At 45.3% G+C, this 24,259-nt stretch overlaps 1 protein-coding gene across 2 annotated transcripts in view; it reads right to left on the reverse strand.

Annotated features, from left to right (window-relative positions):
* The window catches only part of LOC148480494 (leucine-rich repeat and fibronectin type III domain-containing protein 1-like protein), a 535,141-nt gene that overhangs the window by 212,213 nt on the left and 298,669 nt on the right, over positions 1-24,259 (reverse strand). Inside the window, exon 4 of one of the 2 annotated variants that reach the window (XM_088454315.1) lies at positions 18,033-18,106. The exons of the other annotated variant lie outside the window; for it this stretch is intronic. Within the exon in view, the coding sequence (XP_088310441.1) occupies positions 18,033-18,101 (69 nt within the window). The 5' untranslated portion in view covers positions 18,102-18,106. The remainder of the gene's footprint in view (positions 1-18,032; positions 18,107-24,259) is intronic. 2 annotated transcript variants of the gene reach the window in all.

The following is a 24,259-nucleotide window of genomic DNA, read 5'->3' on the forward strand; positions in this document are numbered from 1 at the left end:
TTCGGCCGCACTGACTGGTTCGCGCATGCGTATTACGATCCGTACGCATGCGCAGTTGGGCAAACATCGCTCGGAGCGAACGAGCGGCAGCTTACGAGCGGCTCTGAATCAGGCCCTATATCGTTTGTCCGGGAGTTAAAGAGAAATCGCGACGACCATCGCATTTTTGCACATTTTCTAATGTGTACCCAGCTTAATGCAAGCATCAAATTTCTTTAAAGTTTTATTTTATTTTTAGCTCGCAAATAATGACCTTATATTACTGAGAGAGTAAAATATGTGTGTCTGCAGCAGTGCAAATTATGTTTTTATACGGCTTTTTTTCTGACACATGGTGGTATTTGAAGGGACTTGGAAATTTCCCATTTACTGATGTGTTGTGAAAAAAATATATCTAATTGAGCAGCAGGGGGTGTAGCATGTGCATTTTGGGGATGTTCCAGGATTACAGTAGCTGGTGGCTCTATATCAATTTTTTGGGGGCAAAATGGCCTAATACTTGTATGATATAAGGTAACTGGAATGTTTACAGAGGTTGTTTGTATTACAGGTTGAGTCTCCCATATCCAAATATTCCGAAATACAGAATTATTTTGGCATGACTGAGATAATGAAACCTTTGATTTTGATGGTTCAATGTACACAAACTTTGTCTAAAGCACAAATTATTAAAAATATTGTATAAAATTACCTTCAGGCTGTGCGTATAAGGTGTATATGACACATAAATTAATTTCATGTCTGTACACAAACTTTGTTTGAGCCACAAAATTACTGGAAATATTGTATAAAATGACCTGCAGGCTGTGTGTATAAGGTGTATATAACACATAAATGCATTCTGTGTGTATATTTGGGTCCCATTCCCAAGATATCTCATTATGATATGCAAATATTCCAAAATACGGAATATTGCCTTATCCAAAATACCCCTGGTCCCAAGCATTTTGGATATGGGAGACTCAACCTGTACTGGCTTTTCATTCATCTACTTGCTACCAACATTCTAAATGAAGTAATAGGGGTTAGAGAGAGTAAAGGAAGGGGTTATATTGAGTACAATAAAAGGAACATTTAAATTGAGCAACATGAGGAGTTATACTGAATAATGAAAGATTTTCCATTAAGGAATAGGTGGGTTATATTAGGAATAAAGGGATTTATATAATACTAGTAGGGGTTACATGGGTTATTAAGAGGCGTTATTTGGGTTAATAATAAGGGCTGTAGTATGGAGCAGTAGGATGAGATATAGGTCATTACACTTGTTTTTAAAGGGATTTCTATGGTTTCCTTTGCTGATCTAACAGATTTGAGAATTATTTGGTAACTGTGCTATCCATATACAAAGCTGTTTGCTTCTGACAAAGAAAATCCATTACTGCTAATATGAGTATGACAGGAACACGTGTAAAAACATGACTGTTCTCCTGCATGCACAAAGGTTACAATTTGCAATTGTTACAGACGAGAGGAATGGATTCACTCAGATAATGCTTTGCGCTCCCTCGCCCCCAGCTCCGGTACAAGGACTTTTCATTGTGCCTGTCTATTGAGTTCTAGGCCTGCCTGCTCTCCCTCCCGTCAATCACTTGACTTTGCTCCTGCGAGCTAGAACATCCTCCTATTCCCCTCTCCCTGCATTTTATTCAGCCGCTTCCTCCATTCCTGACTCGTTCTCCTCCATACAACTTCCCTGCAGCTGTCCGAGTCCTTCAGTCACCGATCTCCAAATCAATCTTTCATTTAAAAACTTTCCTAGTTATTTCTAGTTTTCTTCAGCGCTGTTGTGTTGCTTTTCTTCCGCTGAAAGAGAGAAGGTAGGAGCTGTGTGTCTTTCCCTTTTAGAAAAAGAAGAGCTTTTTAACCCAGGGGTGGTATGTAAATGCAGAGCTCTATCCCATAGCAACCACTCTGATGTCTGCTTTAACCTCCTAAACCAAATGGTTCCCAAACTGTGCGTTGCGGCTTCCTGGGGTGTCACGGCGCTCTGACTGGGGAGCCGCGGCTCCTGGTTGCCATAACGAGGCTGCCCAGTTAATTTCAATTATTTTTTGTGCACAGGGGGAGAGGGGTTCAGTGGCAAACGCAGGATTTCCAGAGGGGGGTTTCCAAATGCTTAATTTTAGAGCGAGTAGTACTCAACCAGCTTTATTAAGCGTCATACAAAGTGTATTGTGTGTAATAATTCCAGCATATACAGGACCAGTGATCACAGTAAGCCATTAGATGCGGCAGCAGGCCATCCTGCCTGAGCTGAATGTATTTATTTTAGATGTGGGCACAATTCCAGACTATTGGAGGAAGTCCTAGAGCCTGGAGGAGCAGCAGAAGAACCTAGCACTGCCCTGGACATTCTGTATATGTACATATTGGGCTCTATAGCAGTGCATCTATAACAGTGCATGTTTTCCAGATCTCCTAGTTGGTGCACAGGTTATTTATTACTGTCTGATACATGTTAAAAGATCCACAGGTGGTGCTAATTATTTCATTTGTGATACTGATAAGAACATGCAGTGATAGCAACAATTTATTATATTACTATTTCTATTGTGGTCATGTTGTGGGCTGGGGAGGGGGGCTTCCAGGCAGACAGAAACCCCCCTGCGTTTGCCTATGGGGTTTGGGCGGTGAGCATGCAGGAATGGTCCAGTCAGTGGGAAGCAACAGGCAGTAAATCGCGAGGCTGCCTGTCACTGAATAAGGTCCCACAACGCAGTGCGTGTCTGATCTCACTTCCTGTGTGATCTGAGGAGCGATGCTGCAGAACGGCGCTGGCAACCACAACTAAAGGCAAGTAAGGGGGGAGGGGCAAAGGGAGAGACAGGGAGAGGACTGCAATGAGTGACATGAAGAGGGGCAAAAGGAGAGAGATGGAGAGGGGCAAATGGAGAGGCATGTGGAGGGCTGCAATGAGTGACATGGAGAGGGGCAAATGGAGAGGCATGTGGAGGGCTGTAATGAGAGACATGGAGAGGGGCAAATTGATTGATATGGAGGGGGAAAATGGAGAGACATGGAGGGGGCTACAATGGGAGACATGGAGAGGGGCAAATGGAGAGACAGGAAGGGGACTGCAATGACATGGAGAGGGGAAAAGGGAGAGACATGGAGGGGACTGCAATGAGTGACATGGAGAGGGGAAAGGGAGAGACAGGAAGGGGACTGCAATGAGTGACATGGAGAGGGGAAAAGGGAGAGACATGGAGAGGGGCAAATTGATTGACACGGAGGGGGAAAATAGAGAGACATGGAGGGGACTGCAATGAGTGACATGGAGAGGGGAAAATGGAGAGACATGGAGGGGACTGCAATGAGTGACATGGAGAGGGGAAAATGGAGAGACATGGAGGGGACTGCAATGAGTGACATGGAGAGGGGAAAGGGTCATGGAGGGGACTGCAATTAGTGACATGGAGAGGGGCAAAGGGTCATGGAGGGGACTGCAATGAGTGACATGGAGAGGGGCAAAGGGTCATGGAGGGGACTGCAATGAGTGACATGGAGAGGGGCAAAAGGAGAGACATGGAGAGGACTGCAATGAGTGACATGGAGAGGGGAAAGGGAGGGACATGGAGGGGACTGCAATGAGTGACATGGAGAGGGGAAAGGGAGGGACATGGAGGGGACTGCAATGAGTGACATGGAGAGGGGAAAGGGAGGGACATGGAGGGGACTGCAATGAGTGACATGGAGAGGGGAAAGGGAGGGACATGGAGGGGATTGCAATGAGTGACATGGAGAGGGGAAAGGGAGGGACATGGAGGGGACTGCAATGAGTGACATGGAGAGGGGAAAGGGAGAGACATGGAGGGGACTGCAATGAGTGACATGGAGAGGGGAAAGGGAGAGACATGGTGGGGACTGCAATGAGTGACATGGAGAGGGGAAAGGGAGGGACATGGAGGGGACTGCAATGAGTGACATGGAGAGGGCAAAGGGAGGGACATGGTGGGGACTGCAATGAGTGACATGGAGAGGGAAAAGGGAGAGACATGGAGGGGACTGCAATGAGTGACATGGAGAGGGGAAAAGGGAGAGACATGGAGGGGACTGCAATGAGTGACATGGAGAGGGGAAAGGGAGAGACATGGAGGGGACTGCAATGAGTGACATGGAGAGGGGAAAGGGAGGGACATGGAGGGGACTGCAATGAGTGACATGGAGAGGGGAAAGGGAGGGACATGGAGGGGACTGCAATGAGTGACATGGAGAGGGGCAAAGGGTCATGGAGGGGACTGCAATGAGTGACATGGAGAGGGGCAAAAGGAGAGACATGGAGAGGACTGCAATGAGTGACATGGAGAGGGGAAAGGGAGGGACATGGAGGGGACTGCAATGAGTGACATGGAGAGGGGAAAGGGAGGGACATGGAGGGGACTGCAATGAGTGACATGGAGAGGGAAAAGGGAGGGACATGGAGGGGACTGCAATGAGTGACATGGAGAGGGGAAAGGGAGAGACATGGAGGGGACTGCAATGAGTGACATGGAGAGGGGAAAGGGAGAGACATGGTGGGGACTGCAATGAGTGACATGGAGAGGGGAAAGGGAGGGACATGGAGGGGACTGCAATGAGTGACATGGAGAGGGCAAAGGGAGGGACATGGAGGGGACTGCAATGAGTGACATGGAGAGGGGAAAGGGAGAGACATGGTGGGGACTGCAATGAGTGACATGGAGAGGGGCAAATTGATTGACACGGAGGGGGAAAATGGAGAGACATGGAGGGGGCTACAATGGGAGACATGGGGGAGGGGCAAATGGAGAGACATGGAGAGGGGCAAATTGAGTGACACGGAGGGGGCACGGAGGGGACTACAATGGGGAGACATGGATGGGGCTACAATGGGAGACATGGAAAGGGGCAAATGTAGAGACACAAAGGGGGACAAATGGAGAGACATGGAGGGGGTTACAATTGGAGACATAGAGAGAGGCAAATGGAGAGACATGGAGAGGGGCAAATGGAGAGACATGGATATAAAATATTGTTTTTTCTTGGATTTATGTGAATTATATTTGCAAACAACTTAAAATGTATAATTAATAAGTATTTCTTTCCTGACCTAAATACAGCACTTATTACGTTATTTTGACCCAAAAATACTGCTCAGTAATTATTTTGGCTGGGGTGACAAATCATTGTTTTTTTTTAAAGACACTTAGGGCCAAATGTAATAAGGTGAAAGTTTAGAGAATGTGAGAGTTTAGCAGCAATCTCTCATTTTTTTCTAGTTTTATCTTCAAAATGGGAAAAAAAATGGATGAGATTTTAAATTGTGTGAGTTTACGAGTCTGAAAAGCATGCGGCTTTGTTCTTTTGCTTTGTTCTTGGACACTATTACATTGGCTCTCGGACTCTCACATTTTCTAAACTCTCATCCTCTTACATTTGGCCCTTAGGGGTCAATTCAATCAGCTGTAAGACGGGTGAGTTGCTGTTGCAACAGCGTAGAATTGCCAGCAATGGCTGCTGAACTCATCCCCCTCGCTCCCTGACCTCGCCCCAGACACATATTTTTGTACGCAGCTCTCTAGGGCTGAGAACAAAAAGCTGTGTGTTTGCAGTTAATGTATGTGTGGCATATAGCAATAAATACTCACGGGGTGAGCTACCTCGCGGCTAACCGACCCCTTAATCAGTATTAATTCAATATTTATTAGTTTTAAGAATTAAAGCAAAGACAATGTTTTAAACATCATCATATGAAATATTTATATTTCTCATATACAAATAAAAAACATATCAACTGAAATGGAAATGTCCAATTCAACTCCAATGCCCATAGTTCTCAGAATGAAGCTGGTTACTACATCAGAGCAGTCTCATTACTTCAAACGCCTCAGGAACTGTTCTGTCTCAATATAAACCTCTGGTTTACGGCTGCTATTTGCAAGCTGTGTCTTTAGGGTTAATGAACCTACTGATTGCACAGTCTTCCAGCTTCACAATAGGTACAGTATTACCTTCCAGGTTACTCAAAGCGGCCACCTAAAGCTCAACGTTATAATCAGCTGGATATTGTCCAAAGATGCTGTTATCCAGTCTCTGACTGTGAGGCACCGTAGGACTTTTCTTACTTGTCAACCTGCTGCTATTTTCTGACGCATTTCGTCTTGTGTAAAGACTCTTTCAAGGCAAATGATATCATTTTTTAACATGGTTATATCACCAGTCATGGAGAATGGTTATATAGTCAGTTAGGGGAGGAATGACATGGAGGGTCATAGCAGGAGATAGATGGGTCATGTGATAAGCTTAGATTAGGAGCAATATCATTAGTTATGGAACAATTAGGAAGGCATTGGCTACTCACATGGAATATTTAGGATATTCCAGAATTAGGGGGAGACCCAGGGCTGGATTAACAATGGGGCGGGTGGAGCTACCGGAAAAAAAAAAAAATCCCGTCATCACTATTATGAGCTTTAGAGAAGTAGAGTGATGGATGATATCTGGCTGAGGAACACCTGGACATTGGGCAGCTGTAACCATCTGTGAGGTGAAGTCTATATGCATCCCACAGGTTAGTGATTTCTGGTGCTGCTCTGCGCTGAGTGTTGTGATCTTACACTGGGGCTGTGTGTGTGTGTATGTATATATACTGTATATATATATATATATATATATATATATATATATATACACATACATCCGCTGTCCTGCTCCCTCTCCACTGTTTTGCCCCATTCTCTGCTGCTCTGTCTGGTTCCAGTATACAGAGCCAGTTCCAGACTATGTGGAGCCCAGAGATGTACACCCTCACACACACACGCATACTGTACACACACTGCCCCATACCCTCACAGACACACACACTACCCCCATATCCTTACATACATGCTGCCCCCATAGCCTCGCACACACCTCTTCCTGCAGCTGCTCCAGCCTCCGAGTCCTTTAACTTCTGGGCTAAGATATGATATTATTGCCTAAATTCACAACATGGAAATTAACACTTTTGCACGAGTTCAGGAAGAATCTGTTGCCGGGACACAGGCTCTGTCTGAGGGCCTACCGCACATGCACACCCGTCAGCCTTAGCATGCATCATTGGGTGCAGACTGAGAAGGATGTAAAAAATCTGTGTTACAACAATAGCTCATAGACTACAGTATACTGGGCTTCACTTTCCAGAACTTGGTAAATCAGACAGCATAGCATCCACCATAGAAACGTATGGGAGCTGCGTTGTGGTCGGAAATGTAGGAACCGCTGCAGATATCGGAGATATCTGCTGCAGTACCTCTTTTTAAAATCATGAGGATGCTTAATATCTGCATGTACCCCCTGAAAAGTGGTGTTTCTCGCTGCATCGCTGGTCTCACTCCCTGCAGTGACACACTATAGGCCCTTCATAAATTTCAGCTGCAGGCCTATGTGACACTGGCACTGGGGAGACCGCTCAGACTCTTAGGAGAGGAGGCAATTTTCCTGCAAAGCACTTATCTCCTGCAAGGTCAGCAGGGCCAAGACACGAATTGTGGCATAATGTCCCATCCCCCTTACCTTACTAAGCACTAAGTGGCAGGGTGGCAAATACATCAATATCATACTTGCCTACCTTTAACTTGTCCTCCCCGGTTCATGGAGAATTGCGTCAATAAGCCCCGCCCCCTCTAGGGGGACCCGCGATTGCTGCGGAAATTCTACCCAATTCACTAGGAAGTGGGCAGAATGCGGGAGAAATGCCTACCCTCCGGGGGTGCGGGGGGTTACCCAAAATATCGGGAGCCTCCCGCAAAAACCGGGAGGGTAGGCATGTATGGTATGCTGTATGAATTAAGGTTTAGTAGTACTGCAAGTTGCTGGTATAATTTATAATAAAGTATAATAAGTATATACAGTATATAAAGTATAATCGTTTGGAAATGCATGTTTTGTGAGGAGTCCAATGCAAGGACAAATGATACGGTATCAGATGCCTGGGAGAATGGAGGTAAGCGTAAAGAATGTGTGACAGTTTGTTTGCTGGATTGCCGTCTCTCACTTGTGCAATAATAAATGCATGTATTAATATGTATGCCACAACTCTCTCAAGCGCTCAACTCCCCAGACACTCGGTATCTCCAGGAAGAGGCAGCCAGGTTGACGGCAAGCCTGCTATGGACCTGATTCAGAGGTGGACGTAATGATGATGTTGCCTAATGTTTTTTTGTACTGCGCTTGCGTCTGAGTCACATGGCGCAAGCATCCCGATGGCTTAGAGCCAGAGCCAGAGGTGCACGCAGTACCAATGTTTGCTCAGTTAAATGATGTTTTGCTACTGACCATATGCCAAAAAATCTACATAAGCCTTACCTTGTGCGGTGGCGTATGCATTTGCTTATGACATTGCTGTGACTTCAAATGGTGTCTGCAATCCTTGGGCATAGATCTTACTTACTGCTTTGGGGTTTATTTACATTTGTATGTAAATCAATTTTATGGCACGTCTCTCAGATGTAGCAGCACAGGTCTTACTTTACCGCCACGCTCATAGGTGCTGCTTTCACTATCTCCCTGAAATGCATTTTCTTTCAAAAGCAGGCAAGTATGCCAGGGGTTGGCTGGCAACTTTTAACCTGGGGGGCAAATGTATGCAGGCGGCCCTGGCATAGGAGTAGCATGTAGCCAGGGTGCCCGGAGCACGTGCGTGCTATGACGCAACCCCCCCCCCCTCAACTGTTCCAGGGAAGAGGCAGGTCCATATGGGATTAATGTAAAGTAAAAATAAAGATATGGGGCAGCCCTCTGTAGTGGTGCCCATATGCAGTGTCCCCCTGTGCCACAGGAGAGGACCCCCTTATGCAGGCCTCCAGTAGTGATCCCCCTATGCAGTGCCCCTTATATAGTGCCCCCAGTAGTGGTCAGGCCCTGTGCAGTGCCCCTTGTGACTCCAGTAGTAAGCCCCTTATATAGTGCCCCCAGTAGTGGTACCCCCTATACAGTGCCGCCAGTAATGGTACCCCCTATGCAGTGCCCCTTATATAGTGCCCCCAGTAGCAGTCCACCCCCCATGTAGTGCCCCCAATAGTGGTAACCCTTATGCAGTGCCCCTTAAATAATGCTGCATGGTTATACGTCACCACATCTGGAAAGTTTACGCCTCTGTCCTATTTAGGCTGAGAGAGTTCAACGCAGAGCAATGAGGGATCTACCATCTTTCCAAATAAATTTGCGGAAAAGAGCATTTATCCTTTGCACATCAGCACTAGTTAAAATAATTGGAAGGGATTGTTAAGGATATATTAAGCAAGGAAAGGAGACCATTTTAAGCATGTTGGCTCGGGCCAAGGTAGGAGAGCAGGAGGCGTTCCCATCTCTGTATATTGTGCCAAGGTAGGAGAGCGGGAGGCGTTCTCATCTCTGTATATTGTGCCAAGGTTGGAGAGCAGGAGGCGTTTCCATCTCTGTATATTGTTCCAAGGTAGGAGAGCGGGAGGCGTTCCCATCTCTGTATATTGTGCCAAGGATGGAGAGCAGGAGGCGTTCCCATCTCTGTATATTGTGCCAAGGTGGGAGAGCAGGAGACATTCCCATCTCTGCATATTGTGCCAAGGTTGGAGACCTGGAGGCGTTCCCATCTCTGTATATTGTGCCAAGGTTGGAGAGCAGGAGACATTCCCATATCTGCATATTGTGCCAAGGTTGGAGAGCTGGAGGCGTTCCCATCTCTGTATATTGTGCCAAGGTTGGAGAGCAGGAGGCGTTCCCATCTCTGTATATTGTGCCAAGGTTAGAGAGCTGGAGGCGTTCCCATCTCTGTATATTGTGCCAAGGTTGGAGAGCTGGAGGCGTTCCCATCTCTGTATATTGTGCCAAGGTTGGGGAGCGGGAGCTGTTCTCATCTCTGTATATTGTGCCAAGATAGGAGAACGGGAGGCGTTCCCATCTCTGTATATTGTGCAAAGGTAGGAGAGCGGGATGCGTTCCCATCTCTGTATGTTGTGCCAAGGTAGGAAAGCAGGAGGCGTTCCCATCTCTGTATATTGTGCCAAGGTTGGAGAACGGGAGGCGTTCCCATCTCTGTATATTGTGCCAAGGATGGAGAGCTGGAGGCGTTCCCATCTCTGTATATTGTGCCAAGGTTGGAGAGCGGGAGGCGTTCCCATCTCTGTATATTGTGCCAAAGTTGGAGAGCAGGAGGCATTCCCATCTCTGTATATTGTGCCAAGGATGGAGAGCAGGAGGCGTTCCCATCTCTGTATATTGTGCCAAGGATGGAGAGCTGGAGGCGTTCCCATCTCTGTATATTGTGCCAATGATGGAGAGCTGGAGGCGTACCCATCTCTGTATTTTGTGCCAAGGTTGGAAAACGGGAGGCGTTCCCATCTCTGTATATTGTGCCAAAGTTGGAGAGCAGGAGGCGTTCCCATCTCTGTATATTGTGCCAAGGTTGGAGAGCAGGAGGCGTTCCCATCTCTGTATATTGTGCCAAGGATGGAGAGCAGGAGGCGTTCCCATCTCTGTATATTGTGCCAAGGATGGAGAGCTGGAGGCGTTCCCATCTCTGTATATTGTGCCAAGGTTGGAGAGCTGGAGGCGTACCCATCTCTGTATATTGTGCCAAGGTTGGAAAGCGGGCGGCTGTCGATGGTGATCGACAGCTCGCACCCTTTTGTAGGCGGGGTGGGGGGGGTGGCTGGCCAAATGGAGGCGTTTGGGGGTGTCAGTGGTGAGCTTCAAGCTCTATTAGAGCCGAAAGCTCACTGGGGATTGCGGCAGGCAAGACCCTACCACAAGGGTCTCGTCGCAAGCCCCTATGGTCGCGATGGTTAAGACCTGACCGCTCGCTAAAGCTGTGGGTGGTCCCCCACAGCTTAGCGAGCAGCCAGGAGGCCGGCTCATTATAGAGAAGCGGCCACCCTCATTCAGAGCGAGCGCTCGCATTTTGCGAGCGGCTCTGAATGAGGTCCAAAGTGCGCAAAGTAGGTATTAACCCTTTCATAAATAGTAGGATAGGTTACAAAAGCCGGTTTCACCAGGAATTACAGTAGGCTAAAATGGGCTTGATAAATACAACCCTAAGCCTTAGAGATATTTAACATGAGCTGAAGGAAAAGCTAAAGGTAAAGCTACAACTATAGTTTTCCTGGACTGGTTAATAAATCACAAAGGGAATGTGCTTTTACAATCAGGTAACACACTGACATTGATAACCTATGATTTCTGCAGAGAATGGCATTGAATTGTTCTAGTTATGGGGAGTAATAGCATTCACTACAATAACAGGATTTCTCTCTGGAATCCACTAACAAAAAAAATAAATAAAGAAAATCTCCTTTCTTCTGCCTCTCTCTATGGAAGATTTAATTTCCTCTTTGTATCAATTAAATTTGTCTCTCCCTCTGTCAAACATAGCTTTCAAACGCAAGAACTCCAAGTGGGAGAGGAATTGTGCTTGGTGACAAAACAGGCAGTAAAATGTCACCGCGCGGTGTTTCCGCATCCTGCCTGCACACCTAAGCATATCATTACGGAACAATTAGCTGTGTGACTGCAATTCATGTGAAAACAATTATCAGAAATTCAACTGACAAGTGCCTCTCATTCTACAGCCTTAAGAAATGATTAACCTGTTCTGCCCCAATCTTCTACTTACAGTATAGTGCGGTATAGTGAGAAATAATCCTATTGTAATCGCTGCCTGGAGAACCCTAGCTAGAATGTTGCCAACATCTCAGGGCCAGGTTTCAGCAGGAAAAACAATGGTTTATTCAAGTATGACTGTGCAGCAGTTATTTCATATCACATAGTTACATTACATCCTAGTCCTACATGTCTAGTAGCTATAACATGCCATGGTTTTACCGATAAGCCTAGCTAGTGCTGAATTTACCAAGTAAAGTTGCATTATGCGAGAAATTACCACAAGTTACTCTCCTGATAGACTATCATTAATATATATATATATATATATATATATATATATATATCTCTAACAGGTTTTCTCTGTGTCTTACCACAATCTCTTTGATATGGGGTAGCGACTGGGGTGATCACCCCATCCCTGTCCTCTCAGCTCTGCTACCTGCGGTTTACAAAGTAACAGGGTGCTGTGGTATTCCTATAATTGCTGGGAAAGTAGAATCTATGTTCTTGGAAATGAAAGGAATTGTGTGTGCTAGATAAGCCGGGTAATATGACTGGGAAGGGAGAGGATGGTAAAATATATACTGATCCAGAAAGAACAATTTTATCCCTTTTACACTGCTGCGATAAACCAGGTTATTGCTGGGTCTACCCGGGTCACAGCTCAGTGTAAAAGGGTCCCTGAAAAAGTGACCCAGTAATCCAACCCAGGTAGCTACCAGGGTTGGACTCAGGATGGACCTGGGTAATGGTGCAGTGTAAACGGCACAACCCAGGTTATCCGACCTGGGTCATGCCTAAAATGAGCTATTTGGTGGTTGTGGAGCAGTCACCTCCCACTTTTTATGACCTCACAAGTTTAGCAGGGCAGACCCAGGTTTAGTGTGAACGGGGCTGACCTGAGAATAACCCAAATCGATGGTGCTGTGTAAACCGTGTTTGACCTGGGTTGAAACCATGTCTGAAAACCGAGGTCGGACCTGGGTTTTTGGTGGAAAAGAGGTATTAGTGACACAGTGGAGAATTACTCCGGCGATAGGTAGGATTAGGACCATATTCAGAGTCGGTCGCAAGCGCAGATGCGCTCGTACTGACTTGATGGTTAGTTCTGCGCACGCACAGCGGCTGCACTGCACGTGCGCAAGCCCCGGAGCGACAGAGAAACTCCGGGGTTTGCGGAGAAACTCTGTCGCTCCGGAGCTCGTTACCAAAGGGGCGGCTGTCGATGTTGATCGACAGCTCGCCCCGTTTGGTAGGCGGGCCGGGGATGTGGTTTCCAAAATGGAGGCGTTCCTTAACGAACGCCTACCGTTTTGTGGGCGGCCACACTACATCATCAGTGATGTCAGTGGGGAGCTTCCTGCTCGATCAGAGCAGAAAGCTCCCTGGGGCTTACGAGTGCCCAGACCCAACCTTAGGTGATCACCATCGCGACCATCAACCTGGTCGGTCGTTAAGCTGTGAGTGGTAACCCACAGCTTAACTAACGACCAGGAGGCCGCACTTTAAAAATGAAGCGGCCGCCCTCATTCAGAGAGAGCGATCGCTTCTTGCGACCGCCTCTGAATGAGGGCCTTAATACTTTGCTGGGTATGTCTCTGCAGATGTACAGTTTGCATTGGAACCCAAAGACCAGGTTTCAATTTCACTTACGTGTCTGACAGAAAAATGAAAATGGAAAACTAAAATTTTTTTAATTAATTTAAAAAGTCTAAAACATTCATTCATTAAAAAGAACACAGCAGAGGCAAAACATATATTACACCATTATTACCATTCTAAGGGCCTCGTTTATCAACAAATTTCATCATATGCAACAAGTGTTAAAACTTGCTGCATGTGATAATGGTGCTCCAGCCAATCATCTCCCAACTGTCATCTTTCAAACAGATGACCATTAGGAGCTGATTGGCTGGAGCACCATTATCATATGCAACGAGTTTTAAAACTCATTGCGTATGATAAAACTCGTTGATAAATGGTTCCCTATGAGAGAGAAGAAACGAGACTGACAGGCTTGTTTATCAAAAACCCTGGTTTCACTGATGGTAGTCTTTCTCCCCATGTGCAAAGGTTTGCTGCCTGCAATATCGCCAGAGGATGAATGGAAAAAGTGCTTCATTACATCAACAAGGCAATGTTCCAAACTGTCACCATGTGTATTATACTGTATATACTGCTCCACCCCCCACTTTGACTGTTGCTAATCCCGCTCATAGGCCCCCTGACTCACCTACTTACCCTGTTCCCGGTGATCAGCTGGGTCCTACTCTTATGCGGCGCTTGGTCTGTCCTGTCTCCCTCGCAGTGGGAGCCTGATTGAGATCCTATGGGGGCCTTAGGCAAAATACCAGTTCGGGCCCCCCTCCTCTAATCCATTCGTACCCTACTATTTACTTAGCCTACATATTTTAGTAAAGTGTTTTACATACAATAAACACAAGCTACGAACATCAAATTACATTCATGCGGGGCGCAAAGGATTCTGTACATGTTATAAACTAGAGAGGACAGAGGAGAACATGGCAGTGGGCAGGGGCACTATTTTCACGAGCCTCCCTTGTCGTGCTTTACTCAGTACAGGGCGGCGCTCACCTCCTGAGTCCTATTGGTGGCTTCTCCTTTCTTAGCAGTGTGCTGCTGCAGGCACATCTGTTGTCCCGGCCGGCTCCGTCTCTACTCACTGATGCTGAGAGGAGGTGTCAGGACAGCAGATGTGCCTTCAGCAGCGGGTAGAGAGCAGCAAGGGCAAAATCTTGGAGGCGAGAGGAAGTAAGCAGTTGGCAGGAGAGGCGGCATGCAGTTGTGGAGTGAATGGGCGGCTGGGCGTGTGAAGGGAGACATGGTCGGAGATGTAACTAGGAGAGGATGGGTGAGGGCTTTGTAAGTGAGTGCGAGAAGCTAGAATTGGGTTCTGAAGGAAAGGGGAGCAAGTGTAGGGCTTGTAGGGGAGGGGAGGCAGATGTAGAACGTTTGGAGAGGAAAATGAGCCAGGCAGCAGCATCAAGGACAGTTTGAAGTGGAGAGAGGTGGGGTGGAAGGTCACATAATGATACATATACATGGGGGGGTCATATATAGAGACATATACATGGAGCGTCACATATACAGACATACCCAGGAGGAGTTACATATACATGGGGGGGGGGGCACACAACAATGTTTCCCTCATTTACATGATATATATTTTATGCAATAGTCAATCACTATGGTGACAGGGCACACTTGCTGTTTTCATTACCTGACAAAGACCATGCACGGATGTGAGTAGCAGTAGGATGCTGGTGCTATATAAGGTGAGCGCTTGTTTATTTGTTCCTGACGAAAGTGCATCAAAGCAAGGAAACTTTGAGCTGATGATTGGCCACTGGTGAATTTGTTATATAAACACTAGAATTTGTGACCCATTTTTGGTAAGCACGTAAAATGCACCCGGACCCTTCACTGTATTTCCAGTCCTTTCTCTATGTCTCCTTTAATGTTTCTTAAACGTTTTCCTTTCGTATCTGTACCTGTTTTTCCTCACAGTGGCTCTTTGGGGTCAATGTGCTAAGGGTGCGAGTTGCCTTTGCAACGGCGATAAAACGCCACTAACGGACCGGCACCTCGCACCCTTCACCGCCCCTCCGAACTCATATTCGCCTATGGGGCTGCAAGCAAAATTCAGCGAATCCAGGCTGCTGTAAAATGCGGCCATTGCCGCGATGACTCGCACCAGCGAGATCACTGCAGCGAATAGGACTGACCCCTTTGTGTTTCTTTGACAGAGGTTTTCTTCTGTTTAGGCAGTCCGTTTTTGTTTTTTTTGGGGGTTATCTTCTGCCTTTCCCTGACTTGTGTGTTATGTTTCTGTCTGTCCTCTCTCTCTATCGGATATTGAAATTAGTTCCTCTCTCTCTTTTATTATCTTTCTTTTAGGCTTTTTTAAATTTGAAAGAATATTGTAACAGAGGTCGTGTACGTGCATGCTTCAGCTTCCAAGCGTAAGTGCACACCCAGTAACGTTGGGGAAATGTTGGAGTAAGTGGGGAAGGTGGGAAATTTGGGGAAGGGCAAGCGCTCGGTGATCTAGCATGTAGTATGGACATGTGCTATTATGTGTATTGGCTGTATCCCATGACATAAATGTGTAAAGAAAGTTGTGACTCTGAGCTTCTTGTCCTACTGGTCGGCAATAACTGTAGGCAGAACTTTCGATATATAAATGTTATTTGGAAATAAAATCCCTGGTATCGTCAGTTTATAGAAAGTCACGTTCTGATGGTCTAATATGTCCGCTTTGCAACAACTGTGGGCAGTGTGTTCGTTGATGCCAGAATAGCATTAGTCTGTAGCAAGTTGCGTTATGATGGTGTGATGTGACAGCTTAGAGATAACTGTGGGCAGTGTGTTCAACGATGCTGTAGTTGTGGTGATTTATACTTTTATACACTTGCTCCCATTAGTTCTTGTTTGTTGTGTGCACAAAGAACCTCTTCTTGCCTCTACTTCCCCTTGGGTACCTCAAAACAATGAGTGCAGTATCAGGATTGTGCGGACACTGGTGGTGCAGATAAAGGTAAGTTGGATAGTACTTACCAAAACAGCTTCTGCTGGTCCTCCTGGTTACCGATTCCTCTCCCAATAGGTGTACATCTGAGGTATGCAATGCTGATAATGATGCTAATAATAATGCTGTTACGCTCATAAATGTATAAAAATATTGTAATTTATTATCGAATGGTAATACAGCCATCCAATTATAGATGCTATAAACCTGTTAAAAGTCAATATAAAGTCAATATTATTGGTGCTGGTCCAAACGCGTTTCGTCCTTACTAGGACTTTTTCAAGGGCAAATGGTGTTGCCTGTGTCCCCCTCCGATTTATACTCACTCAGGTATCCATTTGCGGTATTTTCTTACTGACTTCCGGGTTCATCACTGTCCCGGTCATGTGGGGAAGGTGGGTTATGGTTAGGACTATAATGGAGTGGGCTGCAGGACCTCTGATGTCACAACCATGTGACCCGCGACAAGAGGGGGAGGAGCAAGGTTCAGAACATGGGGCCAAAAGTGTGCCGTGGCGAGCTCGCTTCGCTTGCCATGCTTCAATCCCGGTGGCTCGCTTTGCTCACCACAGGTTTTTATTCCCCCTCTATGCCCACGTGGATAGTAACAATGGTAGCTGACCGGCCCTGTAGTAGCGGTCACATGTTTGTGACGCCAGAGACCTTCTGCCAACTTGGATCTAGCATCAACTGGTGGGTTATTGCACTGGCAAAGGTGATTCATGTCATTTTATTTGGAGATTCTTAGTGGCAGTGGGGAATTGTGAGTCACCATCCGAGTGTAACTACGCATGACCAGCTAATGCATCCCGATTTCACCTATAAATAACGGGACAAGGGAGCACCCATGATGCACAATACCTGCGTGAAAAATCACACTTTTCAATTAAGGCTGATCTGAGGTCTTTAGAGGGTCTGCAATCTAAAACCACACACTTTTTTATCCTTATCCAGAAATCCTCCAAGGAATCAGAAAAATACATATAAACAGCTAATCTATATATGTCTTTAATAAACCAAGACATTTCTATTCTAGTCTTGCATAACTTCTACACCGTGGTTAAAACCTGAATAAAATATAAGATAGAGTAATACTGACAATATAAAGTGCAGTTAGTGAAATACTGACAATATAAAGTGCAGTTTGTGAAATACTGACAATATAAAAGTGCAGTTAGTGAAATACTGACAATATAAAGTGCAGTTAGTGAAATACTGAGAATATAAAGTGCAGTTAGTGAAATACTGACAATATAAAGTGCAGTTAGTGAAATACTGAGAATATAAAGTGCAGTTAGTGAAATACTGACAATATAAAGTGCAGTTAGTGAAATAAAGGGACAGGTTCCGAGGTGGACACTAATGCCGCTGTGACTGCTTACGAAGCACAATCGTGGCTTTATGCTAATGCTGCAGCCGATGAAACTCATACAGAGACATCCACTGACTACTTCACTAATCCGCCGCTTAGCATAAAAAGTTGCACCGACAGTCGCACTATTGAACACTGCACCAGCCCTATGGAGGCGCAGAATGTCTGTCTGAGCATGGCCACCAAAATCAGTGCAACTGCCGAAAAAGTCGCTGTCACTAAAACACACACACACACACACACACACACACACACACACACACACACACACACACACACACACACACACACACACACACACACACACACATTGGTCCCAATAGGAAAAAAAACAAAAACATATTGGCCTTGATAGGTAGGACAGGTGTGGTGGGTGACAGGGAGAGAGAGTCTGCAGGGAGAGGTGCGGTGGGTGTTAGGGTGAGAGAATCTGCAGGGATAGGTGTGGTGATTAGCAGGGTGAGAGCCCATTTGGCGGCTCTGCTGGAAAGGCCCCCGAGTTGGCCCTGCCCTTATAACCCAGTTACTCACCTTCAAGTGCAACTGAGTTGTGCAGGGCCCTGCATCTCCCATACTTCTGTAGGGTCGGCTCCGGCACATGCACACTGAGAAAACACACAAGATACAGTACGTTGTACAAACTGACTTGCATCCTCTGTGAGTGACTAACAGTGAGTTATTTACACATTTCCAGAATGTGTAAGTGACGTTTTGGATTGTTATTTATTTTTGCTTAAATAAATGTGCTTTACTCTAAATTAAATCCATAAAAAAATCACATAGATAAATATTTTTTTTATTTCTGTGATAAATTATAATTAGCATGATACAGCCCAAAATAGTGAAGGGATGTAATACTGAGCCAAATGCTAATTATTTCTCTGATGTATTATTTAAAATCTAAAAATTAAATAAATGATAGCAAGCGGAGGTCACATGCTATACTAGTGCTGCGTTGCTTCCTAATTAAAGTTGATGATGAGTAAAACTTTTCACCACCTTCTAAGGTGTGAAGTGTCTCACCACCAGTACATGCTCGCTGACTTCACTTCAGGACTTCAGAACTATTATAGGCAGCTGCTATTTGTTCATGTGCGACATATAGGTTTTTAGTAAATGTTCAGATTTGGAGAGATTTCCCATGACCCAATAGTAATTTGCTATATAAACATAGAAGGAAATATGATGAATATAAATCTAGTATGCCCACTAAAGGTTGGAGATGTGCGGTTCGGTTTTACTCGGATTTACTCAGATATGTTCAGTTCTCATAAACGGCTACATATTGGCTACCCGGCTCTCACGTGTTTTGGATAGCCAATAAGATAAACCCGAAGTAATCCAAACTTGCGCTAATTTGGCGATAAGAACCGAAGAAAACCGAACCCGCACATCTCTACTAAAGGTATTGTAAGACAAATTTTGACAAAGAAAATGGGACCTTAACTCAATTTTCTTGTTTAGGTCTGAGTAACTGAGTAACTGAGGTTACTACACAAACTCAGCTTAGCTTGGATTTTTGATTACCTGAACTCTATAGGACTTCAATCCACCATGGTATGAGAAGTGTGGAACCATGCGCCTATACAATCTCTACACACAGATTAGAAACGGGTAACATTGCAATAATTTTAAACATATGGAGCAACTAACCAAGGACCTCTGCAATCATCTCCTTATCAGACATTGTAGAAGCCACCACAGCTCTGTGCCTGATTATATGTACTAAGCCCTGGAGAGAGATAAAGTGTTTGAAAACCAATCAGCTCCAAACTGTCATTATACAGGTTGTGTTTGAAAAAATGACAGTTAGGAGCTGGCTGGTTGGTACTTTATCTCTTTCCAAGGCTTAGTACATCTCTTGCTAACTGGAAACTGGGTGTAATATTGGTTAAACAACATACATTTACTGTTAACTTTCCATTGCATTCATTAGAACTAATAAAGGGAATATATGGCCTTGATTAATTATATGAAAATGTATTAGAGGGTCTTAATGTATTAGAGGTATTATAATTGAACAGAAGTCTAGAGTGTAGCAGGTAACAAACAGACAGCAATATTATGATTTACGAGTACCTGCGCTTGACCTGCTTGTGTGTGGTGATAAATAGGTATATATACCCCTAATTCCTATGAGAATGAAGCTAGTAGCAGAGTAATTGTCAAAAAAAAATCTATGTTTATTGTAACAATTGTTATCAGGTTTTTGTGCGCAAATTTGGTCCTCTGGCGGCGTTTCATTGACGATATATTCTTTATCTGGAGAGGAGACGAAACCTCTCTACAAAAGTTCCTATACATAAATTCAAATAACCTCAATCTATCCTTCACTACAGAATACAACCGCACTCAAGTAAATTTTTTGGACATCACTATTTTTATCAAAGACAATACACTACATACAAAAAGTTTTCAGAAGACTGTTGATGTAAACAGTTACATTTTGTCATCTAGCGGACATCATCCAAACTGGATCACCAATATCCCTCTAGGTCAATTCACTCGTATTAGACGCAATTGCACCCAAGAGTCTGATTACATAGAACAAGGGAGAAAAATGAAGGGCCAGTTCATAGTTAAACATTATGATCCCACACTGGTAGAAACTGCTTTCCAGAAAGCACTCACACTGGAAAGACAACCTCTGCTGATTGCAAAACAAAACAAACAAAAAGAGAAAATATATAGCAGGTACAGCACATACATGGTTACACAATACAGTAGGGATGCGAACTCCTTAAGTAAAATAAGGCAAAGACATTGTCATATACTCTTACAGGACGAACTATTAAGAGACCTCCTTCCTAACAAACCAAATCTCATATTCAGAAAGGCACAGGATCTCAATCGTGCCCTCAATAAAAATCACATTCCACCACAAACAAAAATACAGAAGACCTTAAGTAACTCACAGCCACAAGGAGGATTCTTCCATTGTGGACATTGCCAAACATGTAAAACTTGCCCAATAACTACAAAACGCATAACGTCTTTTACATCAACAACAACAAAAAAAACCATTCAGGATTAGGGAGCACATCACATGTGATAGCAACATGGTCATCCACCTGGCAGAGTGTAAATGTGGCCTCCAATATGTAGGGAGGACCACCAGGAGATTAAGTGAAAAGGAAATTAGAAACATCCGCAGGGGTTTAGCAACACACAGTCTGTCAAATCATTTTAGAATGACACACAACAATAATCCTACAGGTTTAACAATAACAGGCATCAAAACAATTACACCTAATTGGAGAGGGGATGACTTAGAATCCAGATTAAACAAGGAAGAGTTAAAATGGATTTTCACACTCAAAACACAGAGCCCATGGGGCCTCAACATTGATAATGAAGTCAAGTCGATCATCACTCAACAATAAATAGAGGGTTTACAGAAAACTAATAATTTTTGAAGCCTAGTAACAGAAAAATATTCACCTTTTATACATGCAATTAAAAACACAGAGAAACATAGTACAAAAGGTGTTTCAATCATCTCAAAGCATTCTAGATCAAATAGCTATTATGACACATACAAGTGTGACACTATAATTATATATTATCTATTAACATTTATCATTTCATATTTATTTCTGGACATTAGTTTCAACAACAGTGGGTTAATCCCTTAATAGCCAGCTCAATAAGGACCACACCCTATAGTCCAGGGTGAGTCCAATTTCTTTATATAAAAACACCTAACGCTGATAGAGCAATCTGATTTTGCACAAGGAGTCAGTTATTAACACTGATTGGAGTCTTTACCACTCCCACCAGTATCATGGGATATGCAGTCTCCCAATGAAAACTTGCATAATTCAGCAAACGAATGTTTATGGGTGGATAGGTCAATTAAGTCCAGCCTATTTAAATCAGTACCAGCAGACTTCCACATACGTCCCTGAAGAAGGCTAAGAAGCCACTACGCGTTGGACACAGAAAACTACTTTCCCTAGCATACTCTTGACTTCCGGTTCCGCTTCTACACACGCGACTCACCATTCTCAGGGTCACTGTGCATCCGCATGGAGGGCGTAACAAGGCACGCACTGTGACCAGCATCATCCTGACCAGTCTCCTCCGTTGTGAGTTGAGCCACCAAACAGCGGCGGTGGACGGCAGAGGACCACGTGACCTCACGGGAGCGTGGGACTCGGCTGCCCCGCCGTTGTTGGTGATCCAGGCAGCCCAGAGAAGGTGACTTGTCCATCCATCAGAGACACATAGCGGAGAGGAAGACGAGAATCAGGACCACAGAGTAAGTTGTCGGACCGGAGAGCACGGGACGCCGCCCCTGCAGAGCGCAACACCTGCAACTTTGTTATTTAGTATCGACAGATCGTGCATGACTTTTAATTCTTTCTCCGGTTAGGAGCAAGTGGATATTATTTGACTAATTTTTTCTTTATACAGTACATAGGGGACAGTACTCACACCCAGGTCTGTCTCACATCACCTCCAATCAGAAAACTGAACTGTTACTACCCCCTATTTCATCTCCGCATCCATCCCCCCCAACCTACCCCTGCACCCTACATTTGTTTCTTTTGCCCATCTGCAGTTACATTAGGGATAATGAAGTATTGTGACTGTCCTGAGGTCCTAATCTTTCTGCTGCAAACACAAAAACCTGATAACAATTGTTACAATAAACATAGATTTTTTGTCAATTACTCTGCTACTAGCTTCATTCTCATAGTAATTAGGAGTATATATACCTATTTATCACCACGCACAAGCAGGCCAAGCGCAGGTATATAGGGGATTTGGGATAGACCCCTGAGTACCAGCAGCTGACACAACCAATCAACTGTGCGCAGGTTCTAAATAACCCATTTATAAGACAGCAATATTAGTCCGACACCTAATGGCAGTCATTTGATGCCAGTGACATAACACACCGAGGTTGTTAAATAATTACTCAGACACAGTAATATGTGAAATTAAAAGCAGAGAAGTGCAGAGAACAGGAAATCAGCCAGAAACATCTGCAGACCGGATCCCGTCCCAGGATAAAGCTTCAGAGATGATACTCAGCAGAAAATAGTAAATGTGACCTTTTTCATATTTAAGTCTCTTTCGGTAGAGAGTGTATGTGCTGCAGAGAGCAAAATGATTTACCAAAACATGTACCTTGCCCTGCAGAGTGATCCACCCATTCAAAGTGCCACTTTGCTTAGGGCAAGCCTAGACATCAGGAAGACTTAAAATGTTAGACTAAATGTGACTGGGTGATCATTGAAGCTCTTCTATTCTACATTGTTCCCATTTCTACTGCACTGGATATTGGCTTCAGCTGTTAGACATGTCCCTCTCTCATTAGTACATTGTGGTCATATTTACTGTACACTCTGGTCCTTGGTAGGACGTACCTGTTAAATATGTCCCTCTCATTAGTACACTCTGGCCCTGATTCAGAGCCGGACACTCTGACAGAGCGCTCGCTCTGAATCAGGGCTGGTCTTTTTTTTTTTAGAACGGCCTCCTGGCTGCTCGCATAGCTGTGGGTGACCACCCACAGCTATAGCGAGCGGCCAGGAAGATGGTGGCGATGGTCAAGACCATCGCGACCATTGGGCTTGCGACGAGACCCTTGTGGTAGGGTCTCGTTGCCGCAAGCCCCAGAGAGCTTTCGGCTCAAACAGAGCCGGAATCTCTCCACTGACATCACTTGTGATGTCAGTGGGGCCGCCCCCAGACGGTAGGCGCTCTCATGGGAACACCTCCGTCTGGGCAGCCACCCCTCCCGGCCCGCCCACCAAAGGGGGCGTGCTGTCACTCAACATCGACAGCACGCCCCCTTTGGTGCGAGGCCCGGAGCGGCGGCTTGCCCGTCGCAATCTGGGTCTCGCGCATGCGCATGACGGAGCCGGCTCCGTCGTGCGCATGCGCTCTGGGCCACCATTGACCCGGTTGCGAGTGCTCAGCGCTTGCTGCCGGGTCTGAATCAGGCCCCCTGGTTCTTGGTAGGACTGACCCAGAGCCGTTACTAGACTTTTTGGTGCCCCGGGCCAGAAAGAGCATTGACTCCCCCTCCATCATTTTTCAAATAGGGACATAAGACGTGCACCCAAAAAAGTGGCTTGGCCTCATGGGGAAGGGGCATGACAAATCTGATTTGTTCCTAATGATGAAGGAGGGTCACCAATTCCATTATACCGCTGTTATCCAGGTGTAACTTCTATATACAGTGTGAAACCCATGGGCGGAACCACCATAGGTGCAAGGGGTGCAGCTACCATGGGACCCAGAGCTGGGGGGGGGGGGCATCTTACTTGCCAACGTTACATGTGTTATATACATTTTTCACCATTGGGTTGTACATAGTGGCCGTCACAGACTTTTGTATGGGGCCTTCAAATACCTAGTTATGCTCCTGGTGAAACCAATTGTCCAACAGAACAGCTGTGCACAAGCCTGGAGCCGGCAGTGTAGATCACTGACTGAAGGTATAGGTAGAGTGCTACCTGTAGTGTACAGTACGTGCAGCAAATATCAGTGGCAGGGAGATCCGTGTATGGTACACTCACTGGCACGGGTACTCGAGATGTGCTGGTAACACCCGGTCGGGAATCAGGGGTGCCATGATAAATTGTGGGGCAGATAGCTCCATGTGTAAGGTCTTTGACTGCCATGTGAGAGGTGATAGATTTGGGTCCTGGGTATGACAGTATTTTGAAATATGTTGGTTAAATAAAAGAGGATGTGAATGTGACTAAAGATGCTTTGTGGGCATGGGCGTCAGAACAAGGGGG

Source organism: Taudactylus pleione, unplaced genomic scaffold (assembly GCF_031769625.1).
Source record: "Taudactylus pleione unplaced genomic scaffold, aTauple2 ptg000612l, whole genome shotgun sequence".
Taxonomy (NCBI): Eukaryota; Metazoa; Chordata; class Amphibia; order Anura; family Myobatrachidae; genus Taudactylus; species Taudactylus pleione.